Raw genomic sequence first — 19,013 nt, forward strand, 5'->3', positions numbered from 1 at the left:
GATGATTTTGTAGTAAGTCAAATACAGTGTGACTATAAACACAGCGAGATCTAAAGGTTATTTACATCTCAATGTGCAGCCAGTTCTTCTCCAAGTGTAATAAATTTTGACATTGCCCTAAATAACCCATGCACTGCTGTTTTATTTCTCATAGATAAATGATAAGCTCCTAGAAAACAACCAGCCGACATCAACTAAAAATAAAGCAGCTGATATATTTATTCCCTGATCACTCAGATTTAAACACATTCAATTGACTTTAAACTCTGACAATGTCACACTTCACTTCATGGATGGACTTGTTTCACAGAATCGAGCTCAAAACAAACAGATCGGACTATTCTGACAGCAGATCAATAGATCATGAAGTGTGCCTGACCGCCCAGAGGTTAACTGCGTTTTCCTGTGACGTGAATCCTAACCAACATAACCTAAAGGTGTACATGTCTGCTAGCACAGACAAAAGCTTCATGAAACAACAAAAAAAGACACATCCAAAGAGAGAGAATGAATCGATCTCTGCCACTGCTCTGTTGCACCTTCAACATTCCTCAAGTCTCCTCTTACAGCTGAGTCTATTCTCTCTTTGGTTCCCCATTCTTCCACACATAACCCAGTGCTGGAAAAAACTTCCCCCAAGTTTCACAACAGCTCCTCAAACAAGAGACAACAGTAGCTGTAGTCTAAAGAGGCAATCTCAGAATTACAATTACGAGATTGTAAGAGAACGTAAAAGGAAGGGGTTCCCGAGGGAAGGGGGCTATCCACCCAAATGGGATTTAAATTGGACTGTGAGTAAAAATAATTAGAGGTTAGACTGGAAGTCATTTCTGGCTCACTATCAAACGGCAACTAACATGAAGCAGATGCCGACATAGTAGTTTTGCAGAAAGGAATAAGGAAATCATGGTGTAAAAGTAGCACTTTTCATCCAAGGATAGCCATATGAAAGGTATAAATAGGGTGAATGCTGTTTCTAAATCTACAGAGATGCTTGCTTTTGGAAAAATTGGTCCACTCTTTAACAGCTTTAACTCTTCTGGGAGGGCTGTCCACAATGGTTAGGAGTATGTTTGTGAGAATATAGCCATTTTGAAGAGGGCATTTGTAAGGTTAAGTACTGATGTTTGAAAGGCTGGGCAGTCAAGATAGAGAACATTGTAACATTTTTCTTCCTTAGGAAAGCTCTGTTGAATAGACATAATCAAGATGTTCAAGTATTTCTTTAATAACTACTAAGTATATTTTGTTTGTAGTAATGATCTTTACATTCATTAAAGGTGCACCGGTAGCAATTTTCTGGCCGATCACCAATCTTTAAAAATCTGACTTGCTGAAATTTGTTTTTGTGTGTGTGTAGCAAAAAATTTGCCAGTCATGGAGTGACAATTGTAAACCTTGCATGGAGAAGACCTGGTGGGTGGGACTGTCCATCAGCCCTCTCTCATTGTGGACTGATTTTTGTGACCTTGTAGATAGATAAGGTTTGTTGATAGGATCGGTTCCACAAGTTACGGCCAAGCGCCAACCACCCAAAGGGAAGGAAATTAGGGATATATATATATATATATAGGGTCCGCACCTTGGCTCAAGCCCAGGGGCCCACACCCTCCTAAATCCGGCCCTGTCTGTGATTTTACATGATTTGTGATTAAATTGCTGTATTTTAACCAATTGCTTCCACTTTCCTGTGATACCAGCAACAGTTGACTATAAAATGTTTAACAGTGAGAGAATTTCACAAATGATCTTTTTAGACAGGAACCACCCCAACACTGTACGATGATTTAATAACCCAGTGAGCTTCTGATAAAGTCCCATTCTGTCACAAATATATGGAGAAGCAATCTTCATGCCTGGATTTTTTATTACTCCTGTGGAAAAAGAAGTACAGTACCTACAGCTTCTACGGAAATTGGCATATTTCATAAGATTTTAGGAAATTTTATCCTACTGACAAGTATTTCCAAAAGTATGTCCAACTGTGATATTTGGACTCTGGGTTCCTTTTGTATGTTTTTTGCATGAAGCAATGACCTCACACAAGAGCTTAAGCAACTAAAAGCCTGTGCATTTTCACTATTCCTTAGGACTGTGGGACCAAGATTTCTAAAAGACTTGCAAATTTACTTTTGTCTAAAAAAGGAGTTTGGACCACTGAGCAATAGTCCAGTTCATTTATGATTCGGGAGTGCATTGGACTAAGGAATCCGATAGATGCAGCCCATATCCTGGATACATCTGTGAATGCTCCAGACCTTGCAACCTGTGAGTTTCCCCCCCAAAACTCTTGAACAAACATCACATTTCTCTCCGGGTTGTAGTTATCCCAGTTGCTTTGTCCATCTTTGTAATCAAAGTTTTCCTTCCACTCTACTTTCCATTATTATGCTTCTTTAAAAAATACATTTTGTGATTAACTCCTGAAGGAGATGCTGTGCTACTTTCTATCAAATCAGCATTACTTGATACTTCACCATGACTTAGACCATAACATGAACATAGCATAACACTCATTTTAATTTTTATTGGGCATATGTAATGCTCTAATTTTCCCACAATTTTGGATTTTCAGTCATTACTGGCCACATTTATAAAGGCTTACAAAAGTTAAAAGCTTGAAATATAGCAGTTTGTGCAATGACTTATGATGAGAGTTAAACTTTTTAAATTACATAATGAAATAAACTAACATTTCTATTATATTCAAGTTTATTTTCTTGCAACTTTAAGAGGGACCACGAATATTTGAACAAGCAAATATTCGCTTCATATATATATATAAAAAAAAGCATAATTGGAAACAGCACAACCATATTGAGAAAAGTGTTGAAAAACAGACCGAGAAGTGGACACTGATGAACTCTGAGACCTACACCTGCACTGTGTTTATTAAGTTACTTTAAAGAACGAGAGAGATCAGAAAAAGCTGTAAACGGAGTCACCGTCTGATGTGTGTGAGAAAAAAAATGTTTAAATAAGTTCTACCTGTGATGATGAGTGCAGGAAATCGCTCTTTCTGAACTTCCCTCGCCGTATCTCCATCTCCAGAGCGGAGCCCCGGGCAACGGTGGCTCTGGTCGTTTGATTTCGGCAAAACATCGTCTCTTTACTTTTTCCTGACAACTTCTCTCAAACAGACTAGTCTCGTCCAGGTTGAGCTTCACGGAGCGCAAAAAAAAGGGGGAGGGGACGGGGGGCGATTCATAAAAAAAAAAAAAATAAATCTTCCAAACAGATCAGCGCAGATCAAGGTGTTGGAGCAGGAAACTATCCCACCGGCGAAAAAGTCCCAGGCGATTTAGGAGCGGAATAAATCCAGTGTTATAGCCCTCTGCTGTAGTTTCTTGAGACGCGGGAGCCCCAATCCGAACCAAGACAAATCCAGCCGCTGAACGAGGAAGAGCTGGTACTTATTTCCCCTAACACTCCCCTGTATGTGCGTCCAGCATATTGACACGGTAACACCCCATGTGGTGCGCAGCTGAGACCTAACTTTGCGCTGTCCCGCATCCGGAGACCTCTGCTGGCGTTCAGTTGCAGCAATTTACAACCGCAATTTGCCCTTTTGTAGGAGTATTGATGCAACTCGCTCAGCAGGAAGAGCTGTAAACTCCATACGGTGGCTTAAGTGGGTTTACACACTGATATTATGGATCAAATATCTATCCACAGTGCCTCACATAAGTACTGACACTTTTGAAGTTGTCACATTTTGACATTTACTTTGTATGAGACTGATATGAAGTAGCTATAGTTGTAAGGTGGGTACAAGTATATGCATCCAAACATTACAATTAAACACATGAAAAGAGTGGAGAATATTTGTATTCAGTTGTATTTACTCCAATATCCCTGAATAAAACACACTGCTTACCAACTCTCTTCAGAAGTCAAATAATGTGTAAATAAAGTCAATATAAATTGACATTTACATTTTATTCCGGGGTATTTTGGCTTCTCAATGTCCAAGCTTAAATTTAAATGAGCATGTATTGTATTACTTTGAAATTGCTATACTGTACATATAATTAACTGAATTGTGTCTGTTTTGTAAAGAACATGTCAATCTTTAGATGTGCAATGTTGAAAGTGGCATACCAAAAAAAACCTGCAGCTGTGATGCAGTTAAAGGTGGTTTTACAAAGTACTGACCAGTACAGAGCTACTGTAAGTACATATGCATGGCACACTTTCAAAGTTTCACATGTGAAATAATTTCTAAACTGTGTATCGCTGCACGGTGGCGTACTGGGTTTTTTCCGGGTATTTTGGCTTCTCCCACAATCCACAAACATGACTTGCAAAACAAACCATAGGTCCAAAATCCAAAAGACTGTTTGGAAAAATACAGAAAGACCTTAGATATGATATTGTCCTGTATAATTTTAAATTATTATTTTTTTCTTCAAATCACTAAAGTTGTAAAAAAGTTTAGAGGCTGCCGCTCAGTAATTAATAACTGTGGCTGTCTTCCATTTAGAAAGCCCATCATTAACGTTAAAAGCCAATTTGATTATTCGCAAAGAATCAATCGTTGCATATAAACAACTACATAACCTATGTCATGAACAATATGAATCCCAAAATGCTACGCTAATGTCTGGACGAGTGGAAAATAATGTTTACTGGACTGAAGAGATAAAGTACAATTAGATTTGTTGTCAGTGTATTTAAAAAAGCATTGTCCCTAATGGTCTTGCATTTGTCCACAGTACATAGATAATATGCACTTGTGTGAAGACAAAAACAATTCATTCAAGCGTTGGAGTGACACGCTGCTTCCCAGACATCTTTAGCAATATGAGGGTTGTTCATTCCTGCAAGACAATACCAAATGACACTCCACTTAGTAAACTACGCTGCCTGCCATCCAGCTTTGTCATTAGGATTGTTTACTGTTGTGAAGCAAAGAATGTGACCAAGAAGGCTCTGGTAAAATGCTATATAAAGCTAAAAAAGGCAAACATTCTGTTTTCCAAAGCTCTCACATGCTAAACACACAGGCTAGAAGATTTTATTACTGGGTGATTCAAAGTGGTGCAAAAAAAAAAGTGGCTTTACAAATTATTCATACCCTTCAAAGTTTCTACATTTTGACATTTTATAAGTCAATAGTTGCAAAGTATTTTATTGAGTTTTTTGGTTGTAGACAAGCATAATTCTTGAGGAATATGCCACATGTTTCACATCTGAGTTTGTAAATTAGTTGAAAACTAATTTCTATTTACTTCTACTACATAATTATACACTACTTTGTGCTATATTACATAAAATAAAAAATTAATTAAGGTTTAAATAATGTGAAACTATTCCAAGGGTGTGAATACTTTTGCAAGGTAGTGTATGCGCCGGATATATAAACATGTATAAATGTGCAAGGATGAATGAGCCTAATCCATCTTTAGCCTTTCCTATAGTGTAATTATTATTTTTTTGCTCCCTCTTAGCCTCTGAGAATTCCAATTTCCTCTGTACCAATAATGCATCCTGTTTAAGGGGTTGTAAACCTGGCGACATAGGCTTTACTCTGATGGTACAACATTTTTATTTATGAGCATCTGCAGCGGAGCATGGACATCCAGTAGTAATGTGAATCATAACTAGTGGAGGCGCTGGAACATTTCTGAACCTGCTGTGACTGGAATTTTGAAAGTTCAGCCAGTGATCACAGATCATTCTCACTGACCCAGAGGTCAAGCCACATAGAGAGCGACAAAGATCAGTTTCTGTTGCAGAGGGTGTCAATGCAATAGTGATGCAAAGTCCATAAAGGAGGCACTGATCTTTTCAGATACTGTGGCTCGCATCCAACATATCCTCAGAGAAATAATCTTATCCTCAGGAATGTGCTTTGTATTGCCTTGTATGTCTTGAAAAAAACTCTTCCCAATGTACTTCTCTTCTTTCATACCCTGAAGCATTCTGTTTTGAGATTGCAACGTCTCACCACTAGAGTCTCTAATATCTATTTTATGCTTTTACCCATCCCTGATCAACAGCTGCACCTGTCCATGCAGCTCTAGAAAGAAAAATCGGAGATTCCCGCAAGACAGAAATAACAAAGCCTCAGGCATTCTGACCTGAAAGCGGTGAGCTGAAAGATGTTCACTCTTGTCTTCTCCTCCTCTACAAAGTAGATGCTTCGACATGCGCATAGTCAAACTAAACGAAAAGAAGAAATGCAAAATGATATTTTAATTTTTGCATGAATAGCAGACAGACTTGATACAGCAGTCTGCTTAATGTTATCAAGTATTAGCAACTCAAACATTTTATCTTATCTGCAACTGACAAAAATATTAAGTGCGGCAGCTCCAAAGCTCCTTAAGTCAGCCCACTGTGCTTAGAAATATTCCCACCAAACATTTCCAACTTAGCACAAACATACTTCAATGACTCACTGGTGTAAATGTGTTTTGTTTTTTGTTTTTTTTTTATCAACAACTGTATTTTCTGTTTGACACCATGGAATTTTCTGTGAAAATTTAGCATTCTGCCTCTTTGGAAATAAAGCAAAAAATTTTGCATAACCTTACTTAACACAGTTGATCATAACTTTGTTTTCAGACAACTTCCAGCTAAGGGATATTTGAAGTCAGCAGTAACGAGGCGTAGGTGTGGTGAAGCAAAAAAAAATAAATAAATAAATGCGGCTAACATTAATTTAACAAGAAGTGAGATAGACCATAAAGTTTGGTTTGTGCTAACATTAGTGAAATTATCATAGAATGTTCTTGCATTTAGTGTTTAACTCAAGTCGCCTTTGGCATTAAATTATTTCAAATGTGTGTCAAAAAAGCCAAATGAGAAGAAATCCAAAGGGAGTAACTGTGTCAAGACACCGACTGAAAACATTAGTGTTTTGATCCTGCTTTCGAAGATTACATTATCAACTTATTTTATTTTATATGGTGCTTAATTTTTGAATAATTTGAATAAAATTTTTATCTTCTATTTATTTCTTCCGTATACAGTAGCCAAAATTATTCTGTGTGTAAATAGTGCCATAAAATAAACTTACTTAGCTTAATAACCCCCAAAGTTTTTTTTATGCAAACGCACAATTTTGCTTGAATGTTTGAAGCTTGAGTAAATAGCTGAAGGCCTTGAAGCCCATGCAGCGGTGTGATCTTACTTGGATGTCTGTATGTTTCCTAGAAGGGACTATGCAAAATGCAGATTATGTTTACACGCTTCATGCCTCATTGGTCAGTAGGGGGTTGACAGTCACAGAAGGGGAGCGATGCCTTCCCGAGCAAGGTCGGACCCCCTTTTAACTCCTTTCTGGGCTTCTCCTGGGCCCTTTGGGCAGCTTAGTTTGCTGCAGAGTCAGGCAAGCAATCGGTTTATGTGTAGGCTTTTGCTGTGGCAGATTTGAACCCCGTCTGTGGGGAAAAGATAACTCTGGCGTATCACTCTTCGTGTACGGTGCATATTCAAGTTGTAAATACCACAAACTACATTTTTTTTTTCTTGTTGGCATCCTTCTTTCTTCTCTGGTTTCTGCACAAAACAGCAAAAACAAGAGTGGGCTTCAGCAAGAAGCAAATATGGTCATAAATATGGGAAATCACAGTGGGCTATAAAGCGCAGACTGCAGTCTGCAGTCTGTATACAAACAAAGGGGCCGCTTTTCACCCAGAAAGCAATGGCTTTGGAGCAGCTGGAGGAAGATCACATGGGTAAAAAAATAAAGACAATCATGCTGTTACATCCAAACACAAAGACTCATTATGTTTCTTTCTTGTAAACACACAAACTCATACATGACATGAGCCACTGCCCGCCTGTTCTGAGCCAGAGCAGCGGGTGTAAGTGGGCAGCAAATTACGTGTGTGGGAAATATGGGAAATCTGCAAGGCCTTTCTTTCAGGGAATGAAAGCATTTCAAGCAGAGCAGAGCGAGTGTTTCTGTTCCCACTGTAATTACATGTGGTCTTCTGGATTCTAAATATAAACATGCACAAAGTATATGCAGCCTTTTCACTACTTTCTTCTCTGTTCTTGTGTTACTAAAGCTCAAATGGTCCAAATTCAAAAGAAGAACAAAATAAGTATCCCAACATATTAAGACTTGTGAATTTCATTTCTTAAACTCGGCACCACAAGTTAAAGGGAAACAAATTCTCCTCAAAAAAATGTCCAAGACGGTAAATCTATCAGGTGTAAATGGCATCAAGACTAAATGTCTTTCAAATCCCAGTGATTTTAGGAATCCTTCTTTTTTAATCCACAAAGCTGGCTGGTATACCACAACTGTAGCTAAAGCACTGCTTACTAACGCCCAAAGGGCACAGACCCATTTGATGTGAGCTGAAAAACATTATGATGGATGTGTTGCTATATGAGGCTGGGAGATGAGGGGACACCTCCGGGGAAAAACAGGAGATGCTCTGATGCAAGGCGTAAACTGGAACGATTCCCTGAATTTGACTGTGCGGGAAACATCAGAGGAAATAAAACTGTAGTCGAGTCTGGCTTGCAATCACAAATTAGAGCGGCACGCCAAAGAGAAATGAGGTGCGTATTTACACACACTCACAGACAAGTGTTCTGTTTAGTGTGTGGCTTCCAGTTTGCACAAGTTGAAACATCAACCTTATCTATTCATAAAGCATGTTCCAACAATTGCAGTTCATTACACTAGTCTGACTTCTGCTGGACAATATTTGCAATTGCAACCAAATATCCTTGAGTTTCTGACTGATGTAAATGTTGTCAACTAAACTTACCTTTTCTCGGCTCTAGATTCACACATTTACCGTCACGGTTTCTCCACATTTTGGATTTTGGCAGCTTGAGTTCACATCACCTGCACACAACATTTGGCGAGATTATACATTAGTTTTCTACTTTGTCTATTTATACAGCACCAATTCACAACAAATATTCAATGTCAAGGCACCAAGAGTCAATTACAAAAGTTAATTCAATGAAACCGGATAGATTCAGAGTCAATTACATAAACTCCAGCTTGATCCTCACTATGAAACAGTCAAGTTTAATTTACTATTGAGATTTGTGAAAAATTATTCTAAGAAAACTCAGCAGATTCCATTGAGTCACAGACTTGCAGCTATCGCACCTCCTGGAAAAGCTTAGCAAAAGTGGACTGCATTTATTGTACTGAGTAAGTATTTCAATTACTGAAATAACTGAAATATATTACAAAAAAAGTCACAAGTATTGCCAGAAAAGATCAATTTACATGCCTCAACCAGGGTTCAGTCTTTAGCTCAAGTAAAGTATTGCTCATAAGACTTAAAAGTACTGCGCTGACTTGGACCTTCCAGTTTGGTTAAGCTTTGTTACTGCCATGTAGAGAGAGGGAGATTATCCCTGTGGGAAAAGTGCACCAGGCTAACAGGAGGATTCTGAAGAGAGCTTGACGGTGTCATTATTTCCAAAAGTACATTAATAGAGGTAAGGGAAAAGTGTGATTGAAAAATACAGTAAAGGTCATAAGAATTTACTTATAAAATAGCTTCATTCCACACAGCGTGATACCTTTCAGTCATTTATTTTCTGTTTATTTAAAAACTGGCTTCTGGCACAGACTGAAAATGATGTTGTCCAGAAAATGTGAATATTACATCTGATGCTTTGTTAGGGCTTTGCTAATCTTGGGGAGAAACTGTTGATGAGACAGTTGTCCAGCAAAAAGTCACTGACACCTTCTGCTAATACGGTAAGCCATAAACAACTCATTGCTTAAGACGCTAGCTGTCCAATCTTCAACCAACCATCAGAAAGTCGACTGGAAGGAAAAAGAAGAAAAAGATACACAAGCAACAGGGATAACAGCAGATATGCTTATTTTCTTCTTTCCTCTTTCTCATCTGTTCTTCCTGCACTTAGCATTTTGGTCAAGGTCATTTGTGTGGTGTGAGCATCTGCAGTTGTGAGACTGTCTAACTGGCTGCTACTATATTGAAAATGCAAGCTCATAACACTTTGAATATTTTGACAATTATTGTTCTCCCAACAGTCCTTTGGGATATAAACATTGCACACACCGACATTGTGATATTTTCACAAAACATTGTAAAGCTTCAATCTGTGTGTAATAAATCTATATACAAGTTTGATTGTTTTAATTTAACAAGGTGCACCCGTAGCTTTGTTAACCTCTAAACATGATATAAGAAGTATAAAACAAACATAGTAAAGCTTGAGACGTTATGAAGAGTTTACACTACCACCTTAAACTCTTAAAGGAGTTTGAAGCTTGGTCAGCTATAAACTTCACTACGCATGGCCTTCAATGTTTTCTCTTTTATGGAGTCACAAAGCAAAACACCAAGCCAACATCTGTATACTTTCACAATCTTTATTTTATCTATTTACAAAGAATACAAAACATTATCTTCAAAGACTTCTTGAGAAGGACACAATATAACTCAGACTTTTGTTTCACGGTCCATCGGAGGCCCGCGGTCAGTCAAACTACACTGGAGATGGTTCATTTGTGGTGCAGCTTTGTCCACTTGTTTGCTTCTTTCCGTCCTTGTTTCAAGCCCTGTTTTCATGAGAGAAAAAAGCTAAGTTGTTCAAGCTTTGTTGAGACATTAAAGACTAACTGGATATTATGCAGTTCTGTTTAGAAGCAATGGAGAGTTTACACTAACACCCTTCATGTATAGAAGTATAACAAAATCTATACAATAATAATAAATTATTATTTTATTATTCTTATTGTCACTGATCTGGGTTTAATATTATTAGTTATTAATTGAGTCCACTCCTATGAATAAAGACAAGTTACCATAAAAGGTGCCACAATGACAAGAATTGTATCCACCTGTACAGACTAACGGAGTCCACATCCTTACACAGACAGTGCTGCAAACTGTCAGTAGGCTGACAGAAAGAAGGCGTATCATTTTTTTTCCCCTACTTACAAGAAATGGTAAGTCAGCTACTTGGAAATATGAGGTCTTGAAATATACAGACAGTAATGGTGTTGAAATTTGAAGTGTGCCAGAACTTTTCTTTTAATGAAGGGGGAGACACTTTGGTAGCCCCATGCTGTGTCACATCAATAGATACATGCCAATTGGTACCTTTGAGCACACGTCGGAAAGACTGAGCTGAAGACAAAAAAAGCAGATGAATTTCGACTGTAGATTGTTTTATCAAGAGCTTTGACGTTACAGAACAGAACTTGTTCAACAAGGATGATCAGGCTCTCCTGCTGTAAGCTTACATCAGCAGAACCTGATGCAGCTGGCAGTGAATTTTCTAACCGACAAAAAATGGTGAAGTATTTTTTTGATGAGTGTAAGCAGCAGTCCTTGTGCACTGTCAATAACAGTTTTAAAATACCACTTGGCAAGCAACTATAGTTTGCCAAGTGACATGTAGCTGTTTATGTGACTCAACCTGAGTAGATAGCCCAACAAAGTACCCAGCAAATATTAGCTTGTAATATTTCTGTTGCACTATAAATAGCAGAGGAACACAAAGGGATGAGCACATACCAGGTAGTATCCTGTGTGATATCCGCTCATGTACCAGGATATGAGCACACTACCCAAAGCTTCATCATCCACCATGTCGGGACTCATTGGTGGAGGTGGAGGGATCATCTGAGGAACAGAAAGTGATCAGACAGCAGATAATGTAACAGACTTTATATTTTAAAGCACTATTGACCTATATATACAGCTGTTTCCAACATTACCACCAATGAAACCTTTGTGCAGCAGTTAATTTAAAAGATTCTTTCTATGTGTCATACCTCTATTACTCTTGGGGAGGTTTATTCTCTTCTTAGTTTACATTTTAATTTTTTAAGTACTTCTCAAATCAAATTAATCCTGATATTTAAAAAAAAATCTTTTCAGTAAAAATTATGCCATGCTTTTGAACTTAAAACTTACAGGAGGACCAAAAGGCATCATAGGAGGCCAGGATGGAGGTACAGGTCCATGACCAGCAGATCGTCTGTTTTCCCTCTGTGAGAAACCCCCCAAAAAGAAAACACAGCTGTGAAATTTAAAAAATGACTCGACAGGTGCACAACTCTGGTTTAACAAAAAAGGTCCCAACATTAACCTAAATAAACTTCATCTAAAACAAAATGGGTGTTTTAGAAACTACAAGGTACTTCAGTCCTTGTAGTTTTAACTCTGAAATACTATATATCACAAGCAACTGAAAGTGTTAGCAAGACAAACCACCAAGCCAAGAGCCAGTTGAATTTACTGCAATCCAATACCTCCACACAATAAATGTCAACTCTGAGAGGGCTTTGTTTATGATCCTGTTTTATTTGCCTCATTGTAAGCGATTTACTGTTTACGTTTTGTTTTACTTAATGCGGCAAAGAGGACAACTTTCTCCCCGACTTAAAGAAGAATAAATAAACCCTCAAAATAATCAAAACAAAGCATTCTAGAACCAAACAGGTTTGTTGAGAATCAAATAAAAATGCAACTTCTTTAATGAGTGCTATTCCTTACATGTCCAAAATCGTGCATTGGAGGAGGTCCAGGGGGAAACCCGGGGAAACTGGGAGGCCACATAGAAGGCGGGTGTTTGTGAGTTTTGGACTTCTGAGTTTTACCGTGTGGAAGCTGTTTGTGTTGGTTTGGTGTGGACGACCTGTCGCTCTCTTCTGTAGAAGATTCTTCCACTTTTTCCTATAAGTAGTAGATATTTTTATACTGACTATTTTCTAAAGTTGATGAAGAAAATTTTCCAAGAAACACTTTTGAGGATTTGGAGAAAAAAAAAAAGGCAAACAAGGCACAGACAAAAATAATGAACTGTAAACTGTATTATAAATGTTAGTTATGGAGTGCATGCAACTAATTTTTGAACTAGCTTACCTTAGGATTTGCTGCTTCATCAGCCTCTGAAATCTCCAACAGCAGGTCATCAAGGTTCTGCTCCTCCTCATTACCATAACCAGTATAAACAACTACACAAGTGCCCCTCTGTTGGTCTATGGAGGAGATGGTGGCTGCATAGAGCTGGCCATCTTCTGACCAGTAAGCACTACAAGAGTCCCCAACCTGCCACTGCAACACAAAACAAAGTGCATATAATAGAGCTTAGTAGAGTTTACTTTCGACTGGTCTAAATTTTAAATGACCCAGATTTGGACAAAACACTAACTTGACTCACTATGTGCTATAAAACATGATAAATTGCCATTGATTTCATATGGAATATACTTCATTATTTATTTTTTGAATAATAACATATGGCTTAACTTATATCATCACATTCTGTGACATTATATACATGACAGAGTGAGTCCTAAATATAAATCATTTTGTTAAGACTCAGAAACAGTTATGTGGCTATTATGTTATATGTTTTAGGAAGTTTGTTATTATTTATGAATAACCACTGTTTTGATTCTATTTTTAGGTTTTAAAATAAAGTAAACCATAAACTTTGCAAAAATGTTGAATACATATTCTTTTATGAGAATCTGATATTAGTTAAAAAAATAAATAAATAACACTAATAATAATAATAATACATTGTTTCCAACCAATAGCAAGAAAAAATTATCAAAAAAATATTACTAGCATTTTTGCGTTTTTGTGGAGTTTCAATGAAAATATTCTGTCAAATTGTTAGCCAAACGTATTAGGAGTCATTGTGGAAGGTCCAAAAAGCCATTTGCAGCCCTGAAGCTGAAGACCTTTTCAGAGGAAAATATTCATGAAAACATTTTAATCTAGTTTTGTATGTAGAGGTGTATGCTTCTTATAATTTTTAATTATCTTGCCATTAAACTTATGTTCAGCATGGTGTAGATACAAGGCAACTCCAAAATAAACTTTTTTTTAATATTGCATTTTAAATTAATTTATAAGGTACAGTTTAAGTATAATATTTTTTCATATTGACATTATTTTTAAGTCAGGAATTTATCATTAAAGAACCAACTACTGTATATGGATGTTGATTTATACGTTTATCTAAATTGTGTTAATTTACCTTGAAGACTGACCCGTGTATGATATCACATTTAGACAGAAATACATAAATCTCTTAAGGACTAACTTTCACCAACAACAATTGTCGCCCAAACATTTGGTAGTTCAGTAAAACAAATGGATGTAAAATTAACAATTAGGAAAAGACTATGTCAAGTATGCCAACCTATTTATAAATGGTGGTGAACTTTGACCCTGATTTAAAATATTGCATTGCCATTTTGTTTGCATCTATTTATGGAAATATACCTTGTCACAAATACATTTTTAAAAAGTAACAATTAATACAAAAAAGTTAAACAATTAATTAATTCAAATTAATTTAATTAGAAAATGAGTTCAGTGGCGCTGAGTTAAGTGTTACCAAATGTTTAAAACATCAATCTGAAGCAATATACAGATAACTATTTCTACATATGGCTTTATGTAGAAATGAAATCTAAACGCAAAGTCTTTTTGTTTTTGCAAACGCTTGACACAAACTAAGAAGGACAGGGCAGGAATGTTCACAGAGAATAATTATGTTGGTGCTTTACATTACACATGCAGATTTAAAAGCTGACACTGAAAGCAGTTCTTTACCTCTTTATCAGGTGGTGCATTGGTACGTTTTCTGCTCTGGTTCTTTTTATTGTTCTTTCGTTTCTTTCCTGGTTGGTTTTTCTTTGACGCATGTGATTCATCTTCGCCTTTTAGAGCAGTCTGGGACACAGAAAGAGAGAAGACCGAAATCGCTGCCTTGTGCTCATGCAAAAGCAAAGCCTTTGCTTTTGCATGAGCACAAGGCAGCGTGCACCCAGTTTACCTTGAAAGATGCTACTGCTTTATCGTATGCCTTTATAAGTGCGGTGTCATCCCAGATGTCTGAATCATCACTCTGAAAGACGACAAAAACATTGGTACACATGCATTTTATCAAAGATTTTGGAATTATTTGTTATGTTTCAAGCCAGACTCCTAAAAAAATGACCCTTATACGATCTTGTATTGTTTTAGTAAACTTCTATTGATTCATTATATACACAACTTTACATAAAATAACTTAAGATTTCAGATTTGGCGCTATCAGACGTAAGTAGTATTTCAATTTATTACTTTTTCCCCTTTGTTACCCAATTTAGCTAGACTCAACGTTAGTTTCATAGCTTAGCGTGTTAGCTTCACATAAAACAAATCTGCTGCAACCTGAAAATAATTCTAATATGTTTTAATGTTTTTTCTGAGAAATGTTTAGAACTTGCCTGTCCAGTTCCACGGGCAAATAACACTTCTTTGCATCCATTCGCCATTTGGAGACGTTGGAGGATTCTGAGTTAGCTTTTTGCTAATTTAGCAACGTGCGTCGGAAATTGTGACGTTCGGAAACACGTGACGTATATATTGCGCGACGGAACGGTTGGCTTGGCAACGATTACAGCTTGATATATCCCGAAAACATACCAGTTGACGTACATTCTTTTCGAGACCGTCGTTGTTTTCTTTACACAGTTTGAGTGAATAGCTATGATTGATTCTTCTGGTGCACACGTTGTTTTAGCTTCATCCAGCGACGAGAATCACCCACCAGAAAACATCACTGACGGGTGAGTGCTTTATTTATCTGTATTAATGTTTTGTCAAAACCCCTACATAATAACGCAGTTAATTAGCATTTCTTAATGAGCCACATTCTCTGCTGTTGCTTAAAATTTCGTCTCCCGTTTTCTTTTAGAAACAATAAAACGTTTTGGATGTCCACCGGGATGTTTCCGCAGGAGTTCATCATTCGCTTTCCTGAAACGACCAACATTTCTACCGTGACAATGGACAGCTACAACAGTATGAGACCTAGCCTACTGCTTCTTCTGGCAAAAAAAAAACTATTTACATCATATTTTGACAGCTGCATTTGTCTTAGGCTGTTTTTAAATGAAAGCATATATATGTAGCCGTACAATGCATTTCAAAAGTATTCAAGCCACTTCAACTTTTCACGGTTTGCACGTACCAGCATCTTTATTGTATTTTGTTGGGATTCTATGAGCAATGAAAATCTGACTTCAAGAGCACTTATGTCCCTCTTTACTTTTACTGTCTTAAATTAAATCCTATGCAAGCTTCTGTCTTCATAAGACACATACTTTGCAATTAGTCCCCTTCTTGTAACTTATTGTCGTTACAATTTCAGCTGTTCTGGGCCTTAGAGGTTTGTTAGAGAACTTTAGTGAACATACAACACAATGAAGACCAGACCAATGAAAACAACATAAATAACATAAATAAAGCAAAAGCCCGGAAAACTGTCAAAGATGAGTGAAAACTTTCAGTCAGTGCAAAAAGCCCACCCAAAGATTATTAGGAATCCTGAAAGAAACCTGAAATAACTAGCTGCCATGGAAGATTTAAGGATTTCTCAAACGTGCATGAAAGAAGGAAAGCAACACTTGAGGTGTGTTTTTCATGAGGGAATAACATTATAGCATGATAAAAATGTCCAAAAACTCGATTCTACATAATATCAGCCCTTTAAAGATATAAAAAATAAATTTAACTCTGAGGAAAGTTTACCAATTCAAAACATTCTTGGTATATTTTCCTCCACCCGCTGAACATAGTTTGTGCCCTTTGATTATTTGGTTCTCCATCTGTTTTATTTTTGTTTGTTTGTTTTTTTTGTTCTGTTACAGTAAGCATCTAAAGATAGAGAGGAATACCTCACCAAATGCAGCTAACTTTGAGCCTGTCACACAGGAAGGTGAGATGCACGTCTGTTCACATTTTTGTCTGTTTCACATTTGTAGTCCCCGAAAATTGTAACTGAGATTCAGTCATTAATTTTCTTTGCAGAGATTGAACACACAGAGGGACACCTGCAGTTGAATTCTATTTCAGTAGGTTGAAAGACTATTTTTTTGTTGCAAAAGCTTGTCATTCCATTTTGTTCTAATAATGAAGCTTATTGTTTTATGTGTTTTTATCCTTTAGCTAAAGGGCTGCAGAGCAACCCACCTACGTTTTATCGTCACTGAGGGATACGACCACTTTGTGTCAGTACACAGAATCAGTGTGAAAACTTGATGAACTTTAATTGAGAAATTGTTGTAAATTAAATACCCCTTTACATTTATGTAAAAAGTGTATCTGTGTTTCGTTATTTGTTCGTTAGTGCATGCATTTTAATCTGCATTGCAATCATGTTTAGTCTTATTGGAGTAGTACCAGCTGCAGACAAGACATATGGCTTAAAGCTGTGAAGTGTTTTTCTGTTCAGCCTCTAATTCCAAGATTAGCTTCAAACCATTTTTACTGTTTTTAGGTTATGTAATATGGTGGATTCGCTTCTAAAGCTTTTTGTCCTGCAATCAACTGTTCCTGCTAATTTCACTAGCTGATAGTTGGCAACGCGTTGGAATAAAAGGCTTGGATTGCGTTGAATGGCAGACTTCATTACAAAGGGACTTTCTCTCCGTGTGAGAGATAGAGTTAATTAACTAATTTTCACCAGCAGGGGCTTAAATTGGTGTTCATGCTGTGTCCCCCCCACAAATCCCCCCAAGGACAGGTTCTGATGCCCCCAAAGACGTCAGAAATCATTGGAAATGCTGCTGGTGGTGGGGTTGGGAAACCAGATGGCTTCCCAGCCAACCAACGAGTGTCCAGAAACTGCAGTTATTTATACAAACTAATCTACCCAACTCCCACTCTTATACCTCTTTCGCATGCACACACTCAGACACAAATGCTTGCACACAAACACTTCTCCCTACCTCCATATCTAACCCCATTGCCATTTCAACTTGTCAGGAGGCAAAGGCTTCGGCGGCATACTAGAGGACCCTTTGGGACTCCCTCTCCAATTACTTGCTGACTGCAGAGGAGCTTGGGAAATTTGCAAAGGCTGTGTTTGCTAAAGCTTGGTCTGCATGCAAGCCTCAGAGTAAACTAATAAAATATGAAATACGTGCCTGAATAACTAGCCCCCTGATATTTTGGAGCAACTAATTGCTCAGGGATACGGCAGGGTTATAGCACATTTGAGTATGTGAGTGCACAGTGAGTAATGAGGGAGAAGTAGAAACTGATACAGTGTTATTGACTCATTCATTATTTACCAGCATAGAGTATTTACTATAATCTTAGAGGTAACTGTTTTGATGTGAAATGGATCAAACTCTGCTTTTACGTGGGTGCAATATTTTTGTTTCTTATCCAATGTTTGAAATTATGAACGCGTTAAGTTTACTGGCAGTGCAAATGAAAAGCAGGGATCCTTAATTTGAATGCTAAACAGGTCTGCAGGAGCGCCATTCTGTAACTAATGAATTCAGACCTTTTTTGTGCTTAACTGTCAGCCGATCAGGAGAGTCACAGCAGGATATGAGCACATTATTATCATGTCACAGCAGGGCAGGCAGGGCCAAGTTATCACAGAGTGTCCTGTGACGGCTGCCTGTCCAATCACCCGGGGACATCTGCTAGACCAAATGTCCATGAAAAGTGATGCTGATGGTGACCTTTCTGTAAAAAAAAACCTACTCCAAGCTTAACAGATATTAACTAATTTGAGTTTAGAAATACGACACAAATGAAAGTGCAATCAGAATAATAAAAAAAAACAAAACACTCAAGCAAGGATTAACATTCAGTAAATGAATCTGTGGAAATTCTGTTGAGTACTTTTAGGAAAAATATCCTCCCGACTCTGTTATTTTCTTTCATGCCAAACCAATTTGTGTTATCTCTTCGGTGTGCACCCCTCTACCCTCATCCAGTTCCCCCATCCCTCCTTCCCTTCTTGTCACACACACCAACAATGGGCCTTAATTTGATTTCAGTGTTGATTTGGTCCCATCAGCTCATTTATGACAGAAGCAGCGACACAACGAGCTGTTGTGTGAGAGAGGAAGCGCTGTCAGAAAGGCAGAAATTACATAATTAGACAGAGAGGGAAACAATATTCTTATTTAAGTTCCAAGAGCAATGGAGAATGGTAATGAGGAACTGACAAAGAGTGCAGTTGGAGAGAGCTTTGAGTAAGCTGACATTTAGCGTTTGCTTGACAAGTTGGTTTTT

General features: G+C 37.5%; 3 protein-coding genes across 4 annotated transcripts in view; 1 reads left to right on the plus strand and 2 right to left on the minus strand.

Moving 5' to 3' along the window:
• rtkna (rhotekin a) overlaps nucleotides 1-3,102 on the minus strand; it is a 70,953-nt gene extending 67,851 nt beyond the window's left edge. For both annotated transcript variants that reach the window (XM_032579053.1, XM_032579056.1), the window contains exon 1: nucleotides 2,989-3,102. In XM_032579053.1, the coding sequence (XP_032434944.1) occupies nucleotides 2,989-3,102 (114 nt within the window). The remainder of the gene's footprint in view (nucleotides 1-2,988) is intronic.
• A 7,215-nt stretch (nucleotides 3,103-10,317) lies between these two features.
• Nucleotides 10,318-15,329, minus strand: smn1 (survival of motor neuron 1, telomeric). Its single transcript, XM_032578836.1, has 8 exons — nucleotides 15,203-15,329; nucleotides 14,767-14,838; nucleotides 14,544-14,663; nucleotides 12,837-13,028; nucleotides 12,468-12,647; nucleotides 11,886-11,960; nucleotides 11,484-11,591; nucleotides 10,318-10,522 (listed from the first exon to the last, which is right to left on the minus strand). Exons 1-8 carry the CDS (start codon nucleotides 15,248-15,250, stop codon nucleotides 10,466-10,468), a joined length of 852 nt encoding a protein of 283 aa, XP_032434727.1. The 5' UTR covers nucleotides 15,251-15,329; the 3' UTR covers nucleotides 10,318-10,465.
• Nucleotides 15,330-15,341: 12 nt separating this feature from the next.
• On the plus strand, nucleotides 15,342-18,461 carry hspb11 (heat shock protein, alpha-crystallin-related, b11). Its single transcript, XM_032578837.1, has 5 exons — nucleotides 15,342-15,544; nucleotides 15,673-15,798; nucleotides 16,628-16,695; nucleotides 16,788-16,831; nucleotides 16,926-18,461. The coding sequence occupies exons 1-5, from the start codon at nucleotides 15,465-15,467 to the stop codon at nucleotides 17,016-17,018; spliced, it is 411 nt and encodes a 136-aa protein (XP_032434728.1). The 5' UTR covers nucleotides 15,342-15,464; the 3' UTR covers nucleotides 17,019-18,461.
• Nucleotides 18,462-19,013: the final 552 nt, after the last annotated feature.

The sequence above is a fragment of the Xiphophorus hellerii genome, chromosome 12, assembly GCF_003331165.1.
Source record: "Xiphophorus hellerii strain 12219 chromosome 12, Xiphophorus_hellerii-4.1, whole genome shotgun sequence".
NCBI classification, from domain to species: Eukaryota; Metazoa; Chordata; class Actinopteri; order Cyprinodontiformes; family Poeciliidae; genus Xiphophorus; species Xiphophorus hellerii.

Bases quoted from the DNA above. Each gene is read 5' to 3' on its own strand.
- smn1 (XM_032578836.1), bottom strand. From the start codon at position 15,250: ATGGCGAATGGATGCAAAGAAGTGTTATTTGCCCGTGGAACTGGACAG. The intron at 14,839-15,202 runs GCAAGTTCTAAA...GTCGTCTTTCAG, and splicing joins TTGCCCGTGGAACTGGACAG to AGTGATGATTCAGACATCTG. The intron at 12,648-12,836 runs GTAAGCTAGTTC...TACTACTTATAG, and splicing joins ATGAAGCAGCAAATCCTAAG to GAAAAAGTGGAAGAATCTTC.
- hspb11 (XM_032578837.1), top strand. From the start codon at position 15,465: ATGATTGATTCTTCTGGTGCACACGTTGTTTTAGCTTCATCCAGCGAC. The intron at 15,545-15,672 runs GTGAGTGCTTTA...GTTTTCTTTTAG, and splicing joins CCAGAAAACATCACTGACGG to AAACAATAAAACGTTTTGGA. The intron at 16,696-16,787 runs GTGAGATGCACG...TTTTCTTTGCAG, and splicing joins TGAGCCTGTCACACAGGAAG to AGATTGAACACACAGAGGGA.